The sequence below is a fragment of the Dreissena polymorpha genome, chromosome 4 (assembly GCF_020536995.1).
Source record: "Dreissena polymorpha isolate Duluth1 chromosome 4, UMN_Dpol_1.0, whole genome shotgun sequence".
Lineage (NCBI taxonomy): Eukaryota > Metazoa > Mollusca > Bivalvia > Myida > Dreissenidae > Dreissena > Dreissena polymorpha.
The window spans coordinates 116,923,842-116,945,372 of record NC_068358.1 but is presented as its reverse complement, the minus strand read 5'-3'; the positions used below and the strand labels follow the sequence as shown (position 1 = coordinate 116,945,372).

The 21,531-nt window shown below is 37.2% G+C and overlaps 1 protein-coding gene across 5 annotated transcripts in view; it reads left to right on the top strand.

The window, feature by feature from the left end:
- LOC127880245 (uncharacterized) overlaps positions 1-21,531 on the top strand; it is a 189,004-nt gene that overhangs the window by 146,649 nt on the left and 20,824 nt on the right. For all 5 annotated transcript variants that reach the window (XM_052427555.1, XM_052427558.1, XM_052427556.1 and 2 more), the window contains 2 exons: positions 17,091-17,160; positions 19,425-19,552. In XM_052427555.1, the coding sequence (XP_052283515.1) occupies positions 17,091-17,160; positions 19,425-19,552 (198 nt within the window). The remainder of the gene's footprint in view (positions 1-17,090; positions 17,161-19,424; positions 19,553-21,531) is intronic.

The window sequence follows — 21,531 nt, the reverse complement described above, 5'->3', positions numbered from 1 at the left end:
TTTTAGCTCACCTGATTGCTCAGGGGAGCTTTTGTGACCGGTGTTTGTCCGTCGTCCGTCCGTCCACATTTGTTCGTAAACACTCTAAAGGCCACATTTATTGTCCGATCTTCATGAAACTTGGTCAGAAGATTTGTCCTGATGAAATCTCGATCAATATGTCCAAGTCATAAGTCGACTCAGAAATTGTCCGTCCACGAATTTCATAAACAGACGCCATTTTAACTGTACGGGAAGTTTTTATTCTATACATAGACCATGACGTCACTAAATTGTCCACGCTAGTATTAATCCACAAACTTATAATCCGATGACACACTGTGATCACTGTAATCAAATCTTTGCACTTTTTATCTATCAAAACAATTGATTACTTCCTCCGTAAAACACCTTTTTATTACAATGATTGACATAACCAATAGACCACTAACTCCACCTTTGTTCTACATAACAGTTTAAAAGGCGGAGCTATGCACGTGCTCAAACATAACTGGATGATTACCAGTAAATAACAAACTCGCGATTGGTTAAACATGTCGCTTCACAAATTAAAGGAATCTTATTTTATCTGCGAGAAGGGTGATGCTTTGTGGCTTCTTGACAGGAAGCGGCTTTCCTTTGATGACGTCAAACTGTCAATTCACACAAGTTGCCAATTATCGCTCGACTTTTAAAATGACCTGATCTTTTGTTTACGTGTTCAGTTATAAAAAGCACCTGCTAACATTAAAACTTTGGATTAAATAATGAAAATAAAAACAATGGAAATGTTGCAAACTGTGGTTATATTAATTGGTAAGGATCATTTAAAAGACGACATTTCATGTGTTGTTAATCAACGAGTTTTTTTATACAACAACAACAACAATTGCCGCGGGGATCAATCTTCGTCGAATTTCTTTTTTTTTCATGGTCAACGTCATAAGTCGATACTGTAATTTTAATCAACTTTTGGAGGTAAAAAATCTCTACTTATGACTGGGTTTTTACGGTAAGAGTTGGTTATAGATGTGGCTTCAAACTGCTAATTGTCTCAGCAAAAATATAATAGCAAAAACAACAAGCAATTATAAATTCACCAACTGCTGGAGTCTTGACAACTCGTATGTGCCAAAGCATAATTACGTAACATTTATGTGTGAAATACATACACTACGAGCGGGAAACAAACTAACTTGGCCAGACACATTAAATATGCTTATATGCTAACACATGCTGTCGTAAAAATTCAACCCAAAACAAATGTGTTTGTTGATTGTTTAATATAAAGACAATAATCATACGGCGCAATAAACGCACACAAAGTAACTTAAAGTACTTTAGCCGATTCTAAAAATGACAATGGCAAATGATTATTGGAATTTTATTAATGAGATTTTTTTATTTGCATTCTTTTAAAATAATAATTATTTCTATCCAGATGACAAAAATTTCTTTAGAAACGAGAATGCAATCACTAAAAATAAAACAACAGCATGCTTTTTTATTAACTAGTTTATCTCTTTTGAATCTGCGCACATTAAATTTATTATGATTTTAAATATTATTATAATTGTTCTTTTAAATTTCTTTAATTATCTAATCATTTTAAAAAGATTTTGATTTGAAGATGCGCATAGACTCGTCGTCATGTAGCGGATCGCGGCTTGCCTCGGCATATCTCGGCGCACAGATGCAAAGCATCGCGGCAAAATGCGACTTGCCGCCGCATACTGACGTGGCTTCAACAGCAGACTAGGCATCGACTCGTTGCGCCTTGCCGCCGCGGATCGCGAAATATGTTTGTTCCGCGTTGGCTGTACTGTAGTGAAAACATGTGAACACTCTAGAATTCACATGTTTTGCCCAATTTTCATGAAATTTGATCAGAACATTTGTTTCCTTGATACGAGAGTTGAGTTGGAAAATGGTTCCGGTCAGTTGAATAACATGTCTGCCGGGGGGGGGGGGACAGTTTTCTTATATATATATTTTTTGTTAAAAAAAAAGCTTGTGAACACTCTAGAAGTCACATTTTTTGCCCAATCATCATGAAACTTGGTGAAAAGATTGGTTTTATATATATCTCAGATGAGTTTGCAAATGGTCCTGATGGGTCAATAAACATGACTGCCAGGGGGGTGGGGCAGTTTTCCTTATGTGACTATTATAGAGAGAAACCTTGTGATCGAACACTATGGAAGTCACATATTTTGCCTAATCATCGTGAAACTTGGTCAATACATTGGTTTTACTGATTTCTTGGACAAGTTGGAAAATGGCTTAGATCGGTGAAACACATTTTTTATTATAGCTCACCTGATTGCTCAGGTGAGGTTTTAGGATTGGTCTTTGTCCGCTGTCCGTCTGTCCGCATTTGGTTTGTAAACACTCTAGCATTAACATTTCTCAAGCATTCTTTATCAAAGTTGCTGAAAGATCTCAGTCAAGTTTGATGATAGGTCACCATTTCAAATCTTACAAAAACAAAAACACTTCCTACGCCAGAGTTTGGTTCAATAATGATGAAACTTGACCAGGATGTTTGTCTGGTCAATATCTAGGTCAAGTTTGACATTAGGAAAGATTGAATGAACCGACTCCTCTCAGGTGAGCGAACTAGTGCCATCTTGGCCCTCTTGTTATAGTTTTAATCTTGATTTTTTACTGGAGCTTTTTTTAGATACAAGGTTAATAGATAATATTAAAATAGTGGGGTAATCGAATTATTGATGTATATTTACCTACTATTTTGTTTTAGATAAATAACTTAATATGAGAAAATAGCTTTATAAGTTTACAAATTATACACCAACTTTCGATTTCGACTTTGGTATGTGCTATTGTAAACTTATACTTAAAACTTAAAATTGAAATGATTTCATTAAGTGTTTTTGTCTGTATATTTATTAATAATTACATGTTTTGTAAATCATGCCACTCTTGTTATGTTTAAGGTAGCGCACCTCTAATGGGCACATATCCAAATATAATCTAATTAATTATTTTCTTAATCAGCATCATTTCACTGAACTACATGCAAATTTGTAGGTAGGCTTTCCATGCTTTTTAAAAAAATATACCGATTTTTTCAAAAGCACCCCCACGCTCGGCTTTTTTCCAGTTTATTTTCACCCCTGGGGTATATAAAAGTTCCATAATTCATTCAAATTTTTAAATATGGGCATGCAGTTGGTGTGTACAGATGCTGTAAAGGTGTTTAAAGTTTAAACAAGATGAAATAAGTATTCTTTTACAGAAATATATTTTTTACAAATTTTTATCTATGGAAGAGCGCCATGAAATGTAAGTGATTTCAGCCAAGTAAAAATTGGGTCGGTTAAAAGCAAAGTGTCATAAAATTCAAAATAGTATCATTTAAGTCATATTTTAAACTTAGTTTTTATAGAAACACTATATACAGCAAAAATACCAAGAATTAGACAGATTTACCGTTTACTTTTTGAAATAAAAATAAAAATGCAACATGCATGGTTCGTATTTTCAACAGTAAATCACCCAATTTCGCCATAACGTTGTTTTAATTTTAATAATTGAAAAATGTGCATACAAATTGCAACATATTTAACAATAAATATAGCTTATATGCCATATTAAATCAAATTACGTTAGAAAATAAATAAAACGCGTTGCAAAAAAGTATACGTCGTCGGCAGGATTCGAACCTGCGCGGGAATATCCCAAAAGATTTCTAGTCTATCGCCTTAACCACTAGGCTACGGCACCTAATAGTAGGCTCTTCAACCTTCGAAGAAATCGCGGGAAATCATTAGAGGTGCGCTACCTTAACATGCTTTGTGATTAATTGTGATTACTGTATAACTATATTGTTCGAATCTTCGATATCGGAGGAAATAAAGAATTTACTGTTATAAAATTTATGAATAGTATATGTACAGGTAAATTATTATAAGTCAGTATAAGTCACCCTGTATGATTACCTCATGCCTCACATAAGCCTATTATTTGGTAATAAAACCCACAGTTATACAATCAACACTAATTTCAAGCTTAAGCTGGATAAAAACTGGCGACTTTTTTCTATCATATTAAGTTAAGCGTGTAATCCTTTTTATCACAGGGTGAAGGGGGGGGGGGGTAAATTGCTGTATTGATTACACCATTTGAATATAATGATAACAGTGAAACAGTGTATTTAAACTCTTCACAAATTGATTTCAGAAGGAGTGAAATGTCACCCATGTCCCATAATCCTTGCTTATAACTTCCTGTCTAGTGTTTTAACTTAGTGTATTGGATAAATATCAACTAGTGTGTGGTACTAGCATACCTGCTGTGTAGGAGAGTTAATTGTTATTATTATTACAAAAGTGTGAAGGAACTCATATTAACAGAATGTGGGTTCAATGTACAATGTACATTCTATGCAGATAATGGTATTGATATAATTGAGCAAGGTGTGAAACACACCTTGACTTGCAGCTATATAGTCTTTTGTCAGTTCACAATCACTTAATGAGAAATATCAACATTGTTTGGTGGTATTAAGTTTGAATTGGAATGAAAAGTGATATTGCTATAGATTAATTATTTCAAATGGGACTTTATATTGGGAATGTAAATGCTTGGACAAAAGTGCTGCCTATAGGAGAGAGGGAATATTTGTGAATTATTTATGACAATGTGAAAGTGTTACTGATTTATGGAAGTTAGTATGTTAGTGAGGGTCGATGCGAACAGCAAATAAAGTGTGTTACCTGCTAAGTGTTATGAATCTTATAAATCAGTTTGAAAAATAAAGCCATTTTCGAATAAACAAATTCGTGCTTAACTTAATGTGACTTACTAAAGTATAATTGGACATTAATTCAGTTAAGTGGTCAAATATTTGTTTAATATCTTTTCCAAAGATATCTGTCAGTTCACATGAAAAAGCCTGTAGGAATTATCTTTGTTAATTGTAGCCAATACACTGAAATGATCTAATTACTAGGCAAGCGTGTTGTTTCGTCAATTAAGTTAAAAGGCCTTTAGGGGAAATTTGTGTTAAGACTACCACCGCATGGCTGAGCAGTTTGTGTGCTGGTTTTGACAGTACTGACCTATGGTTTGCAGTGTAAAGTGATAACAGGGGAGTTGTCTACAGGCTTAGTGTTGAAGTGGTTTTGTGGCCAAGTTATTTTGACAGGTGTTCTTACTGGTCCACTGTTGTAATAAGTTATCACTCTGTGTAAAAGGAGACAGGGAGTAAATTATCTAGGTTAATGTGTACACTTTCTATGTTTTCACTGTAATACACTGTAAACAATAGTGGATACAACTAGTCAAAAGTGAAACTAAAAAAAAATTACAGAGGGTATTACCAAATGGTTTCTGGTTTGGATTATTTTACTGCATGAAATTACATAAGGGGCAAACTATGAAGAGTGTTTATACAATAATAAATGTCACAGATGTGCAGATGTTGCACTAGTGATGCTGACATATGATTGATTATTTCTGTCATTGAAAAGAAGTGTAAATATCACTGGCAGGATTGGCGCAGAGCTGCTGTGATCAACTTCTTGTGTGTGAGGGACATTGATTTCTCTGGCTTTGCCAGCAAACATTGATCAGTTATGGCGGCTCATTTACTGCAACATGTTCAGCAAATAAATGAGAAACGTTCAGATAATGTAGACTATGTTATCAGCGTTTGTTACATGTGCATAACTAAACCCAATAACAGACGGAATTAATTCTCAAGTCGAGATATGAATCTGGGTTTCTTTGTTAAACGGATTTATATTGGTGACACCCACTTAGGAATGTAATTACGATCTTCAGACCTGCTGACAATGGTTTAGTTGTGTAACCTTACATACAAGGGCTGCACTCCAGCAGGCATTTGGATTTGAAATACATACAAAATGTCAGCATGAACTATGAAGGTTATGGGAAATGAGGAAACCCCTTGAGAAATCTAAAGTGTGGAATTATAAAGACACCAATCCAGTGATGACTGAGCAGTCTTACTACAACTGTCTAGTCCCAGATGCGATTCCTCCAAGGCCTGTGACAGGCCCGGTGGACAATGTACCTCAACCAGGCCCTCCCCTGCCTCCTAGGCAACATCGGGCCACCTTTGCCAACACCTCCAGTGCGCACAGGCCCCATGTGCCAGGTCAAGGTCACAGTCAGGGGGACTTCCAGGATTATCAGTATGATATTGATAACCACTCACCTAGTCCATTTAGAGGAAATTCAGGAACGCCGGTCACAAGTCAAAGATACCCAGCCTCTGCGTTCACTAGAGACAGGGCAAATTATGGGTACCCAGGAGAAGGGGACAATTACTCAGTGGATCATAGAAGGTCTCCGATATTTGATCAATATGGAGACTCCCCATTTGTAGATTATGACCCAAAGACAAATGTCAGAAATTACATGTTGCCTTTTTCGCAAGAGACCATAGTGCCAAGTGAACCATCTGTGTCCATGTCCGTAAGGGCACCTACCCTGCCTGATCGGTCTGCGCGGAGGCACACAATAGACAATAACTACAGCAGTCTTTCCCTTTCGACCTTTGACCACCCAGTACATGTTCGCCATCGGTCTAGTGTGGATGATTATTCAACCGCGGGTTCTGTGGAATACTCTCCAGTTGTGCCCAGACGATTGCCATATACTCAGCCCTTAGAAAGGGTCTCCTATGACGCTCAGCCCTTGGAAAGGGTCTCCTATGAATGGCCCCAGTCTGCTCCAAGCTTGCATGAAGATCATCAGGTAACTGACTCGCAGAACAACTATACTGGGATTGTTTTTAAAGCATTCCTCAAAATGTTATGTTTCAAATGTGATTGAAAGTTTTAAAGTTAAGATTGAAAGATCATGCTCTAGATTACGCAGGTAAATTTTACTAAAAATTAGATGTCATGGTATCGTAATTCAATGAATATTTTGTCAAATTGTGGCATTTTTCATGGGAATCTTTCTAAGACTTTCTAGCACAATGTATTACCTATAGTCTGGTATGACCAGATTATGTAGGCGATTATTTAGGCTCAGTTTAAAGCTCTCCCGATTTATCTGTGCTGTCAATTTGTATCCCACAGAGATAAAAGGCCAATTAATTACCCATCTTAAATAGAAAGTTAATTGGGTAAGTGACTCATCAGCCATGTAGCCTGACACTGCAACACCAGAGTCGTGATACACCTTAATAGCATCGTGAGGATTGTACCAGTGGGCTTACTTGTTCTCCTGTACAACACAACTATAATATGGAGGGTATAATATATATAGAATTTATTGTCCCCTACCGGTGAAACCAGAGGACTTATGGTTTGAGCTCTGTCAGTCAGTCAGTCCGTCACACTTTTCTGGATCCGATAACTTTAAGTTCTTCATATTTTTTCATGAAACTTGAAACATGGATAGATGGCAATATGGAGATTATGCACGTCATTTCATTTTGTTCCTACGTCAAGAATTCTGGTGGCTATGGCAACAACAAAAAATGTTTTACTAACAATGGTGGAGTTTCACCGATAGGGGACCATATTGCTTGGCAATCTCTTGTTATTTATGCTAGCTGGTATTTTGTTCAAGGCTTTGGTCTTTAAAAAAAATGCACTCACACAACACAGTCATGGACCAAGCATGTTTGACTAGAGCAATGCTGCATGTGTGAGGTATTCGTTAACATGAGGATAAGAAATGTTCTAGCTCATGTCTCCTTCCATCTACCATGTTCATGACGTCAGTACATAAATCTTAACTCTTTCAGTGCTGGAACCGAATTTTGAAGGCCTTTGCAAACAGTTTGGATCCAGATGAGACGCCACAGAACGTGGCGTCTCATCAGGATCCAAACTGTTTGCTATACTGATAGTATTCTTTGAAAAAAATCGAAGAAAATTGGTAATTTTAGAAATAAAGCAGACGACATTTTAGCAGAAGACAAATTTCCCAGCATGCAAAGGGTTAAAGTTATTGGCATAGACTCATAAAAGTACAAGTATCAATATCTGACGTTCCATGGTCCATCGTATGGAATTTCCATGGTCCATCATATGTCATAAAAACTATTGTTGTTATAAGTCCTGTTCATCTTGGGTTCTCATGTGACTTATGCTTATATAACAGGACACTTCATTTCCCAAAGTGACAGCTGGCTGTTCAGTGATGGGGCAGTGAAAGCTTATGTCCTTCACATGATAAATAAATATAAATAAAGTCACATTTTACTTATGATTGTAGAACAGTCAGGTGCCAGGCATTGATGTAGAATTTGAAATTAGCTAGGGTCTGATATTCTTATCATATCTTGATGATATCTTTTTTGGAAATGCATTGGCAGTTGACATGCTTTTTCTTGCAAGATCATTGTAAAGTGGGTGGGGCAGTGCTCCAGCTAGGCCTAAATCGATGGGCGCCGCGCCCTGCCCTCCCGAACCTTAGCCCTGCCCCCCCCCCCTCTTATTACATTGTAACTAGTTTAATCCTCATTGTAGACATTATATTTGAATGGTTTATTAATAATGGGAATAATACAATTATTTATAACATATAAATTAACATGCAATAGGAAGCATTCCAGAAACACCCGCGCGCTCGAACATGCCCTTTTCACAAAATACTGCGCGTCGAAAGTGCCCTTTTGACAAAAAAGCCCCCTTGCCCTTTTCAAATCCTAGCTGGAGCACTGGGGTGGGGTAATGCTTCTTCTGCTTTCGTCTGAATTCTTCCATGAAAGCAACTTGAGCTGCATCATGCAAAAATGAGTATTATGCCCTATGCAGCCGGCCTTGTTCCACTGAACAGCCTACAGTCTGGTCAGGAGCTTCCTTATCAATTAGACTGTCATGTAACAGCACTTCCAATAGCTTTCAAAAACTGGAAGTTCTGACATCAAAGCCTTAAATTTTGGAGATGACAAGATTCTATAATGTTGAGATTTATAGGTGCTGTGTATTAGAAAACAGCGTACATGCTTATTATCTGATGTCAATAAGGAACTTCCACCAGTTGTAAAATAGACGTACCACTGCCGTTTTGGGGCATGATTTACGTCCGGACATCCACTAACAGAAGTGCTACATGCAAGGTTTTTATTAGAGGACATTATGACTACTCCTCAGAGTATGCAGATGCAGAGAAACATCTGGTGCTGCACTGTTGGGATATGTTTTAAGGCCCATTTTCGCAAAACTCTGTTCATATTATCAGAATGATTAGATGCTGCAATTTCACATAAAACCCTCTTATCATTTATTATTTTTATTAGTTTTGGTTATTTACTAGACATGTAATGTATAACCTTTAAAAAAAGTATTAATTTCATGTTAAATGGTATGTTGTTCAACACAAGTGTGCAGTAAGGTCGGGCACGGCTACAGAAATTTGATCCTTTAGTTTTCATAAATGAGTTTGCTTGGGTACTGTTGTTTCAAAATTGCATAAAGTAGGTCTATAACCTAAATAATTATTCCCGGTCAAACCCCAGCATTTAAATTGCGTTGTTTCTAACTCGCCAAACATGGCAATTATTCACTGTTGCTAATGATAGGTGTTGGCCTATAGTCAAAGTAACTTTCATTTTCAGTTGAACCTATTATCATGACGCAGCTCTTCTGTTGATTGCTTTGTTTGTTCTTGTTTGGTACATACTTACCCATTATAAGATTTGATGTAATGTTTAGAATTACTTATACTGATTGTAACACCATATGCTAGCAACCTATATTTAACCCTTTCAGTGCGGGAACCGAATTTTGAAGGCCTTTGCAAACAGTTTGGATCCTGATGAGACGCCACAGAACGTGGCGTCTCATCAGGATCCAAACTGTTTGCTATTCTGATAGTATTCTTTGAAAAAAATCGAAGAAAATGCTATTTTTAGAAATTCACCAGACAACATTTTAGCAGAAGACAAATTACCCAGCATGCAAAGGGCTATGTATTAGAAATGATGCAATGCTGAAACATTGCTAAATTTCCATGTAATTAATTTATATTGATGATTCACCTGATAAAGAGCTGATTAGGTCAGGTTCGGTGGAGAGAGACCATGGGGGGGGGGGGCAATATAAAATATGTTGCTGATATGTATGTACATGACTACATGTATTAGGACTTGTTGATATATTACCATGTGCACCAGCCCTAAGGCAGGGCAGGAACTTGATACCCAGTGTAACTGGATCTAGCAATTTTTACCAGGGTTGTGGTTAAAACTTTGTAAATTATCTGCATCTAGCATAGCTGAACACATTTGACCCTGTATATTAACTTGAAATGAAATGCCTTGTATTTAATGGTAACTTAAAAATGTGTATTCTGATACATGAACATGCATATACCATTCATTTATATGTTTTGAATCCTTGTTAAAACCAGATTTGCACAGGTTGAGATATTGCACATGTCCTATTCATGACTAGCATTTTGAACAATTATAACCATTTTAATGTCATAGTTTCAAGGAAGTGATGTTGAAATGTTTTTGAATAAACATATAATTTGATCCTAAGTGGTGAGTGGTATGACTGTAGAATTTTCAACTGATGTGTTGTCTTTGAAACAGTTATCACAATTTTTAAATAATTTGTTAACTTGCCCACCAACCAATTCATTTTAAAATATACTTGACCACTAACAATAACTTAATCAAATAGTTGTCTTAATATAATATTGTTTTTGCCCTGTCTGTTTGTTGGTTTGCTTGCATCAAACTTTAACATTTGTCATAACTTTTGCAATATAGCAACTTCATATTTGGCTTGCATGTGTATCTCATGGAGCTGCACATTTTGAGTGGTGAATGGTCAAGGTCATCCTTCAAGGTCAAAGGTCAAATATATGGGGGGGCATAGTGTTTCACAAACTCATCTTGTTTAAATAAGTTACTCAAATTAATGCAACTTATGTTTATAAATATATGATTATATATAGCTAAAGAAATTTCATATAGTATTGTATTCATATATTATATAGTATTGACAGACCTGTTCGCTGAAGCCAACCCTGTTTCGAAAGTTAACCAGAGTCATAACATATTTATGTCATGCTATAAATCAAAGAAAACTCATTTTCTTGGATACATTTCTACATATATTGGTGAATAGGGGATTATATTAAGGTTCAAATGTTTCAAATGCATCTTACAATATATGAAAATAACTCTCATCAGTCTGAAATTCACAATTTTGACGCCATTGTCGCTTTGTCACATGACGAGTTTTCATTTGGATACTTTCAGATCGACCTTGACATTTTTTGCTGAAATTGTAAACATAACTTTTGTTTTCTGAAATCTATTATTTGTGATAAACAACTTACGTCTGGTGGATTATACATGTAAGACTGATTTCAGTGTGAATCAGGTAGTTTTAAATAATATTTACTTTGAGTTTGTATTTACACTTCAATTTGTTTACAAAACAAGCCAGAATAATCTAAAATACCGGGAAATGTCATTCTGAATTTGAAAACACTTGAGCACATGGCGTGTTACTAAAAATAGAAATAACGGCATATGACCGTGAAATCTCGGCAGATTCGCATTTCAAGTAAGTCTGTCACATCGCTGTTTTTCTCGATATGTAAGAGCAGAATAGATAAATTTTAAATGTTTAAGATAGTATTTTGTGAAAGAATATATCAGTTTAATGTGAAAAATGTCAATCTTTCCGATCAAGTGGTTGATTTGGGCAAATAACTGCATTTAAAAGCTGTTTTGGACCGGTCTTTGTTAACTGTCAACTTTACGGGAATTTCTGGTTGACTTTCCTTATGGGGTTGGTCCATAACTATAAAGTCGCGCCAGTCAAAAATCATAAAAAGCAACATTTAAAGTTATGGTAGCCAGAACTAGATTATATAAAGAATAGTGATGAAAAATAAAAGTTGTACATAATTTTTATGCCTACCAATTGTGCACTTGACTGTGCCAAGGTTACCTGTCAGACAGTACAATTAGCTGTGTCTTGGAGATTGTCCATGGGATAATCGGGACTAACTGATAGGGAATACCTTCCACAATGATTAAGGAGATATCATTATCAATCTATAAATGTAGCTGTAAACAGCCATGACACCTGTCAATAACTCAGCCTTATTTTTTTTGCTTGGATCCTCGTTATAAAGTAGATTTCTTTAATTGTGAAGCCATGGAATTTTAGGATTGGAAACCTGATCAGGCTGTTTACCGGTATATCAAATGTGTTTAGGTGACAATATGGATCATTGTAAACATGAACTTAATTTGTGAATATTAAAAGATGTTTTGTTAGTTTGTAAATATCAAATACCAAGATGTACAAAGATTATGTATTTACAGCAGTTCTGCATTTACCTGTTCAATGCCACTGTTGTTTTTTTTCTTGGTATTTGGTATATATTACTCTTGTTATAGAATTCACTAAAATTACATGTTACAAGGGGGTTAGCTTGTGTAGCAATGTACAGGCTGAGATACATGTTACAAGGGGGTTAGCTTGTGTAGCAATGTACAGGCTGAGATACATGTTACAAGGGGGTTAGCTTGTGTAGCAATGTACAGGCTGAGATACATGTTACAAGGGGGTTAGCTTGTGTAGCAATGTACAGGCTGAGATACATGTTACAAGGGGGTTAGCTTGTGTAGCAATGTACAGGCTGAGATACAGTTTTGATAATCCATTGATTGTTGATCTTTAAATTCTTAAACAAAACATAAGGCAGACAGAAAGGCTGGCTAGAAGTGGACATACACGATCACAAGGTCAACTGTCAGTCAGTATTCATAAACCAACAAAAAATGTTATTCAAAAACAGAAAACAATGGTCTTTTATAATTGTTGGTGTAAAATTGTTTTTAAGAAAATACTGCATGCATGCAAAAGCAATCTGTAGCAAGCGAAAATAGAATTTTGAAAAGGAAAGGATTTCATATAAAATATTGGCGGCATAAGTATTAAGAAAATCTTACTATTTATATCAGAACAGCATTAATCAGGAAAATGCTCACATTTTCATTACCTGGTTGTACAATTCTTTGCTTATTGGGCAAACAAAATATCGCACATGCATTGTGTGTTATGAACATAAAGAGTCTACCTTTTGACCTGTTCTATTTCACAGTTTATTCCCCTGTGTTTGCAAAGATTTTACACAGGTCAGCTGTCATGAATGTATGACTGTTAACATTGTGTCAACAATTAATAGCTGACATGCCATTGTCAAATCTTTGCACTAAATACCTCCATTTTGGTATGCAGTGTGTTGGCCAATTCAATGATAACATGTATGGTAGCCAGTGACCTGCTAAATAAGATAGATATCGTTAGCATATCAATACTCAAAATACTTTGAAAACAAAAGACATGCTTTGTTGAGATTCCATTCAACAGGCTGATCATAATTGTTTATAAAAGGAATATAAGGTTTTTATTTGCTCGGCGTTTTCTGAGAAAACCCAAGGTATTGTCATAGCCAGCTCGTCGTGTCGTCCGACGTCGGCGTCGTGCTAAAACCTTAACATTTTGTTAAGGTTTTGTACATTAGCTCTAAAATCAAATTGCTTCCACCTACAACTTTGAAACTTCATAATTTATGTAGATGCACCTTGATGAGGTCTACACGCCACACCCATTTTTGGGTCACTAGGTCAAAGGTCAAGGTCACCATGACCTTAAAAAAAATAATCTGACAAGCTTTCATTTATTCATAACTGCACCTGTAGCTGAGCGTGGCAACCGTTATGCGGTGCTCTTGTGAAAATTAAATGCTCAAGGTTTCCTGAGACTGACACTTCCCATGGTGCAGCCCTTCTTGAAAAAATGTATTAAATATTAATTTAATGTGCATTAAATATTGTGCCAATATTGCTAAGTTAAATGGGCAGTAAATACACTTTTTATGCCCCCGGTGGGGTGGCATATAGCAGTTGAACTGTCCGTTAGTGTGTCAGTCAGTATGTCAGTCTGTCCGTCCATCCGAAAACTTTAATGGCCATAACTTTTTCAATATTGAAGATAGCAACTTGATATTTGGCATGCATGTGCATCTCACAGAGCTGCACATTTTGAGTGGTGAAAGGTGAAGGTCAAGGTCATCCTTCAAGGTCAAATGTCTAATATATGGCGTCTGTTCGTCCGTCCAAAAACTTTAACATTGGCCATAACTTTTTCACTATTGAAGATAGCAACTTGATATTTGGCATGCATTTGTATCTCATGGAGATGAACATTTTGAGTGGTGAAAGGTGAAGGTCAAGGTCATCCTTCAAGGTCAAATGTCAAATATATGGCGTCTGTCCGTCCGAAAATTTTAACATTGGCCATTACTTTTTCAATATCAAGATAGCAACTTGATATTTGGCATGCATGTGTATCTCATGAAGCTGCACATTTTGAGTGGTGGAAGTTCAAGGTCAAGGTCATCCTTCAAGGTCAAAGGTCAAAAAAACAAATTCCAAGGGGCCTTCTCATGAAGCTGCACATTTTGAGTGGTGGAACTTCAAGGTCAAGGTCAAAGGTCAAAAAAAAAATAATCAAAGCTGCGCAAAATTTCTGATGAACACATCTCTTGTTACCACAAGGTAGCGTAGGACATAAAATTCCACAATTTATGACATTGATTGTCCCCTACCGGTGAAATCGGAGGGGACTTATGGTTTGCACTCCGTCTGTCTGTCTGTCTGTCTGTCTGTCTGTCTGTCTGTCTGTCTGTCTTTCTGTCGGTCTGTCTGTCTGTCTGTCTGTCTGTCTGTCTGTCTGTCTGTCTGTCTGTCTGTCTGTCTGTCTGTCTGTCTGTCTGTCTGTCTGTCTGTCTGTCTGTCTGTCTGTCTGTCTGTCTGTCTGTCTGTCTGTCTGTCTGTCTGTCTGTCTGTCTGTCTGTCTGTCTGTCTGTCTGTCTGTCTGTCAGTCAGTCAGTCAGTCAGTCAGTCAGTCTGTCACATTTTTCTGGATCCTGCGATAACTTTAAAGGTTCTTAATATTTTTTCATGAAACTTGAAACATGGATAGATGGCAATATGGAGATTATGTACATCATTTCATTTTGTTCCTACGTCAAAAATTCTGGTTGCTATGGCAACAAATATATATAAAAAAATATATTTTTATTTTTATTTTTTTTACTGACAATGGTGGAGTTTCACCAGTAGGGGACCATATTGCTTGGCAATCTCTTGTTAACACAATTTTCTAAGTTGTTCACTATTAATTTAATTTACTGAGACATCTTCACCATCAAAGTCCATCCCTTTATACAGACTCAGCAGTGCTTTACACAGTCATGAACTATTAAGTAATACCCTTGGATTAACAGCCTTTCAATAAGGCAGTTAGCAGTCTGGGACCAAGAGGGTCCACTTTTGTGGCTTAAATGGGTGACAAGGAAATGAACAAAGTGAGTGGGTGTGGCTCAGGGCACTCATGCCAAGTCTTTCTATTTTACAAGCTTTTCTGTCTAGCTTTGATACCATTGGATATTTGCTATTCAAATATCAAGCATTTATTTATCAATTAACTGGCTCCTAATCTTATGTCAACATGCGAAATCACTTTAGAATGTGAAATTACATTCTTTATTGCATATTTCACTAGACAGCCTTTTAACATGGCTACTCTTTACCAGGCTTTAATTGAGGTTTCATTCATTTGTGTACAAAAAAGAACTGTTTATTGATCTGGTTGGAATTTAATGCTGAATAGTGAAATTGAATTATATTGAAACACAATCTTGATGCTGAGTTCTTGAATTTCATGTAAAAATTTAAAAAAAGATATTTTAATGTTTCTGTTTCTGTTCAAAGTCGCTTATAATACCCATATTCATGTTATTCAATATTTTGTGATTTATTTTTATTTATTGATAACATCAACATACTCAGAAAATCATGTTACAAAGGATACAATATTATTTAATTTAATTATGGATGTATGGGTTCATTAGAATATTCATAACTCCACCCATGGACTTTTTGCAAGCAATCAATTGTCATTCCATAACTGATGCCATTCATAATTTACTTTTAGATGTTTTTTATTGGTCAATACTGTTTTGAGTAGTTGTGGATTTATTGCTTGATAAAACCTGGTCAGACCTAGAGCTACACAATTTCAAACTTATCTTAACTTATTGGACAATAAAAGAGTTTATTTCAAATACAATTTGATTTTAAGTGATTATAACTTAAGTTAAAACCTTTGAACAAATCATTGACATGTGACCTTGTCAAAAGTCATGCTAGAGTCAAATACAGATATCATTCGAAATGAACATTTAAGTTTCTATTTTAGAATCTGACTTGATTTGCATTGATATGTCTTAAGAATTTCAATTGTTCCCGTGTCCATTATACTATAAGTACAATTTAACAGGTTCTGTTTACATACTTAGAAACAATTGTCCTGAAAGACAACTGACCAGTAAGAACCACACTACTGGTAGTGTCAATCAAGGTTTGACCAGTAGGTATGGAACAAGGTGTTCTTGTCAAACTGACCAGTAAGAACCACACTACTGGTAGTGTCAATCAAGGTTTGACCAGTAGGTATGGAACAAGGTGTTCTTGTCAAACTGACCAGTAAGAACCACACTACTGGTAGTGTCAATCAAGGTTTGACCAGTAGGTATGGAACAAGGTGTTCTTGTCCACACTACTGGTAGTGTCAATCAAGGTTTGACCAGTAGGTATGGAACAAGGTGTTCTTGTCAAACTGACCAGTAAGAACCACACTACTGGTAGTGTCAATCAAGGTTTGACCAGTAGGTATGGAACAAGGTGTTCTTGTCCACACTACTGGTAGTGTCAATCAAGGTTTGACCAGTAGGTATGGAACAAGGTGTTCTTGTCAAACTGAAAGACAACTGACCAGTAAGAACCACACTACTGGTAGAATCAATCAAGGTTTGACCAGTAGGTATGGAACAAGGTGTTCTTGTCAAACTAACATTGAGTTAACCTGTGATGGCTTTGTATTTCACTTGAAAAAAATAACGCATATAGCAGCATAATCTAAGAGAATAACTGCAAATCCTTGGACAAATGACTATGGTCAAAGACAGAACAGCAGATCAGTCACTTTCATCTACTGGTTTATAGAAGGTGCATGTTATCTCCTACAGACACTGCTAAATGCTTGTGTTTTATGTTTCAGGGCCAGGTGCCCAGACAGTCCAGCACTGAGAATGAGGCCATGATTGGTGGTCCAGAACCAATCGTGTCAGGTAAGCCTGAGAATTAGGCAAATCTTGTCAGGTAAGCCTGAGAATGAGGCAAATCTTGTCAGGTAAGCCTGAGAATGAGGCAAATCTTGGCAGGTAAGCCTGAGAATGAGGCAAATATTGTCAGGTAAGCCTGAGAATGAGGCAAATCTTGGCAGGTAAGCCTGAGAATGAGGCAAATCTTGGCAGGTAAGCCTGAGAATGAGGCAAATCTTGTCAGGTAAGCCTGAGAATGAGGCAAATCTTGTCAAGTAAGCCTGAGAAGTAGGTAAATCTTCTCAAGTACACTACGTCTAGCGCGATTTCTGCCGTCCACCTCACTCCCACCGTGGACAATTTTTCGTGAGCGTGGAAAATCACCGCGATCGGAAAGTGTTTCCATAATGATAGATCGCGTCGACAGTGGCTGAACACCGCTGGCGTTATCGGGAAATCGATCTCACGGTGGACCACCATGATTGCCGTGGACCACCACGGCCTCGGTGGTTCGCGTTGAAATACAGGTAAATACAGGTAAATGTGAATGAACATGTATGTTTCGATATTGCAGACCGTATAATTTTTGCAAAGTTAACAATAGTCATTATTTTCTATTGTTTACCCTCGTTTCAGAATCATTTGACATGTCGTACATCAAGCGTGATATACTTTATGTTTTGTTGCTACACGCTCGATGTACGACATATCAAATGATTCTAGAACGAGGGTAAACAATAGAAAATAATGACGATTGTTAACAATCAAGTTACAATGTAACAAAACATTCTAGAACTTTGCAAAAATAAGGTCTGCAATAATGAAATATACATGTTCATTCACATGTACCTGTGTTTCAACGCAAACCACCAAGGCCGTGGTGGTCCACCGCAATCATGGTGGTCCAGAGTGAGATCAATTTCCCGATAACGCAGAGACTGACACCGCAATTCGCCACAGCGAATTCACCGTGTTCAACGGTGTATCGTGGTGAGATAGTAATTGTCCACTCTGGGCTGAATCACGGTGATGCGATGTGGATGGCAGAAATCGCACTAGACGTAGTGTAAGGTAAGCCTGAGAAGTAGGTAAATCTTGTCAGGTAAGCCTGAGAAGTAGGAAAATTTTGTCAGGTAAGCCTGAGAAGTAGGTAAATCTTGTCAGGTAAGCCTGAGAATGAGGCCATGGTTGATGGTCCAGAACCAATCTTGTCAGGTTAGCCTGCAACAATAGGCAAAGAATGGATTTGTGAACTGATCAGGAAAATATATTCTGTACACAGACATAGGTATACACCATGTACCATACGTCCTTATTTCCCCAGGTTAGTCCCACTTTCGGAAGGTTAAATAAGTTAAATATTAAATACCGACAAATATGTTTCTGTCATTCAATAATATTTTTTATGAATGTGGACCCATTTTTCAGAAAATAGCTTGTTAATGTTGCATTCATAGTGGACAAGGTAGCTCCTTACCAGACTGGGTAGGCTTGTCTGTAGCTATGATGGCTGAGCTCCTTACCAGACTGGGCAGGCTTGTCTGTAGCTATGATGGCTGAGCTCCTTATAAGACTGGGCAGGCTTGTCTGTAGCTGTGATGGCTGAGCTCCTTACCAGACTGGGCAGGCTTGTCTGTAGCTATGATGGCTGCTCCTTACCAGACTGGGCAGGCTTGTCTGTAGCTATGATGGCTGAGCTCCTTACCAGATAGGGCAGGCTTGTCTGTAGCTATGATGGCTGAGCCCCTTACCAGACTGGGCAGGCTTGTCTGTAGCTATGATGGCTGCTCCTTACCAGACTGGGCAGGCTTGTCTGTAGCTATGATGGCTGAGCTCCTTACCAGATAGGGCAGGCTTGTCTGTAGCTATGATGGCTGCTTCTTACCAGACTGGGCAGGCTTGTCTGTAGCTATGATGGCTGAGCTCCTTACCAGATAGGGCAGGCTTGTCTGTAGCTATGATGGCTGCTCCTTACCAGACTGGGCAGGCTTGTCTGTAGCTATGATGGCTGAGCTCCTTACCAGACTGGGCAGGCTTGTCTGTAGCTATGATGGCCGAGCTCCTTACCAGACTGGGCAGGCTTGTCTGTAGCTATGATGGCTGAGCTCCTTACCAGACTGGGCAGGCTTGTCTGTAGCTATGATGGCTGCATATGGTATAAACTCCATTTTCTGCATGATATGCTTAAAGTTGGCTGTCAAAATAAATATTTGCTTCATTGCAAAACACATGGATTAACATTAAAATTAAAGATATATATATATATATATAAATATTATTGTCTGTTTCAGGTTTGGTCAATCACAGTCGCAGTGCATCATTCCGCGACAACACAACACGGGTACCGGCGGTTTATGTGGGCTCTGTCTCCCAGCCTCTCTATGGGGCCGAGCCACCCCTGCAGCCTGAAGTAGCCAAGGTAGAGGTCATGCTGGAATGGGGAGGGGGAGGCCAGGGCATGCACAGGGGGAGCATCGCGTGTTTATAGGGTGGCAATAGGAAGCTTGTAGTACACCTTGGCATAGGGAAACTGTTAGTGGGGTTAGGTTGAAGAACTTGCTCATGCCTCTGTCAATGAAATAAGCAGTTTCCATTCATTTCTTAAATGTTAATATATCAACCTTTTCATGTATTGGTGAATGTGGTGTTAACCACATAATTGATTGGAATTCCTTGTTTAAAAAGATGTCTCAGTTCAGATAAAAAATGTGCTAGGTGCATTTGTATTTTTAGTGGTGATTTCAGCATATATGTGATTACTCATTGATGTCTGATTCAACGATGTTTTTATGGTATGCCCCAGGCTTTTGATAAGAGTATTGGTTTTCTGCTTGGATCAGTATTAAGTGTTGGTTCATTATTTGCATGTCTTCATCATCCGGTAATAAATGAGCCGTGCAGGGCTAAAATTGATTATGTTGCTAGGATTTATGACTAGTATTGTCAGCATGTTTCCATGGATATATTTATTGAGAAGACTGATTTAGCAAAATATTGAATGTATAGAAATAATAATGAAAACATTGTTTCATATACATTTGATGTTATAAATAAAAACTTTGTACTCACAATTTAGCCCATTTGTAGAAAAGACAATTAAATTGACACAACAAAAACTGTACTGAAATATACTAATTAAAGTATCTATTCAATGATGTTGGTTATTTAATGGCAGTGTTGATTTGCCATGTATCTCAAGTATGTTTAGCTTAAAACCTGTAAAGTGGAGCAGAGTCAACTTGATTCTAGTAAAATACTTGACAATTGCATTTTTATCTTACTGCAAAATAATGTAGGATAATATCGGTATACAGTAAAATCCTTGTTCTGTTATTACAAAGATGTCATCTGTAAATGCACACAGTGTCTAGAGCCTGAACAGGCCTTAAATCAACAGGCTTGAATGCTAATATGCATTTATATTAGCAACGAAGAATCTTTTGTGTATGTTTTTAGGGTGGTGTTGTTTTGAGGAAACGAAAGACAGGAGTAAGGATCTTGTTTAACATTCCTGGGTATTTTATTGGCATTGTGGGGCCTTATTCTGTGATAAAGTTTGTATCAAGGCTATCAGAAATGTTATGGACACTTTACTGTCTCTTTCCATTGTATAAATTTTAAGAATGACCAACATCTTATGTTGCATAAATATTTCAATAGACATTCTTTTGCTTGATTTCACATTGCTATGTTTGTTTGCAATGACATTTGAATTTTAGCCCTTACGCAATCTAGTCCTTTAGTTCTTTAAGAGCATGTTGCCTGATTGTTTATAGATGGTTTCATTTGAACCGCTCTACGAAATCTGGGCTTAATGCATGTGCATTAGGTGTGGTCCCAAAATATGCCTCTGCATTCTGCACAGGCTAATAAGGGACGACACTTTCCGACTTCACTGCATTTTCATTAAGATGAGACTTCATTTGAAGGAAAAATTCCATACAAGCCCAAAGTGTTGTTCCTGATAAGCCTGTGCAGACTGCAGAGGCTGATCTGGGACGACACTTTACGCACATGAAATAAGCCCTGTTTTATCACAGATCCTTTCTTTCACACTAGCTTGGTTTAGAAGTACCTGAAGATGTGGCACAATTCATTGTCATCTTTTATTTAAACAGGTGTTTATATGGAATTCATTCAGTTTTTGTTCAGTCAGCCTTCAGCATGCCAAGACATTTAGTGGTCTTCTTGCTGCATTTACAAAATCAATGTCATGGATACATGCAATTCACATAGGAATATTTTAATTATACCCACACAAACGAGTGCTTAAACATACAGCATGCTGTCCGCTCTCTATTTCAAGTTGTTTTCATCCGATCTTCACTAAACTTGGTCAGAAGTTGTATCTACATGATGTCTAGGCCAAGTTCAAACATGGGCCTTGCCGGATCAAAA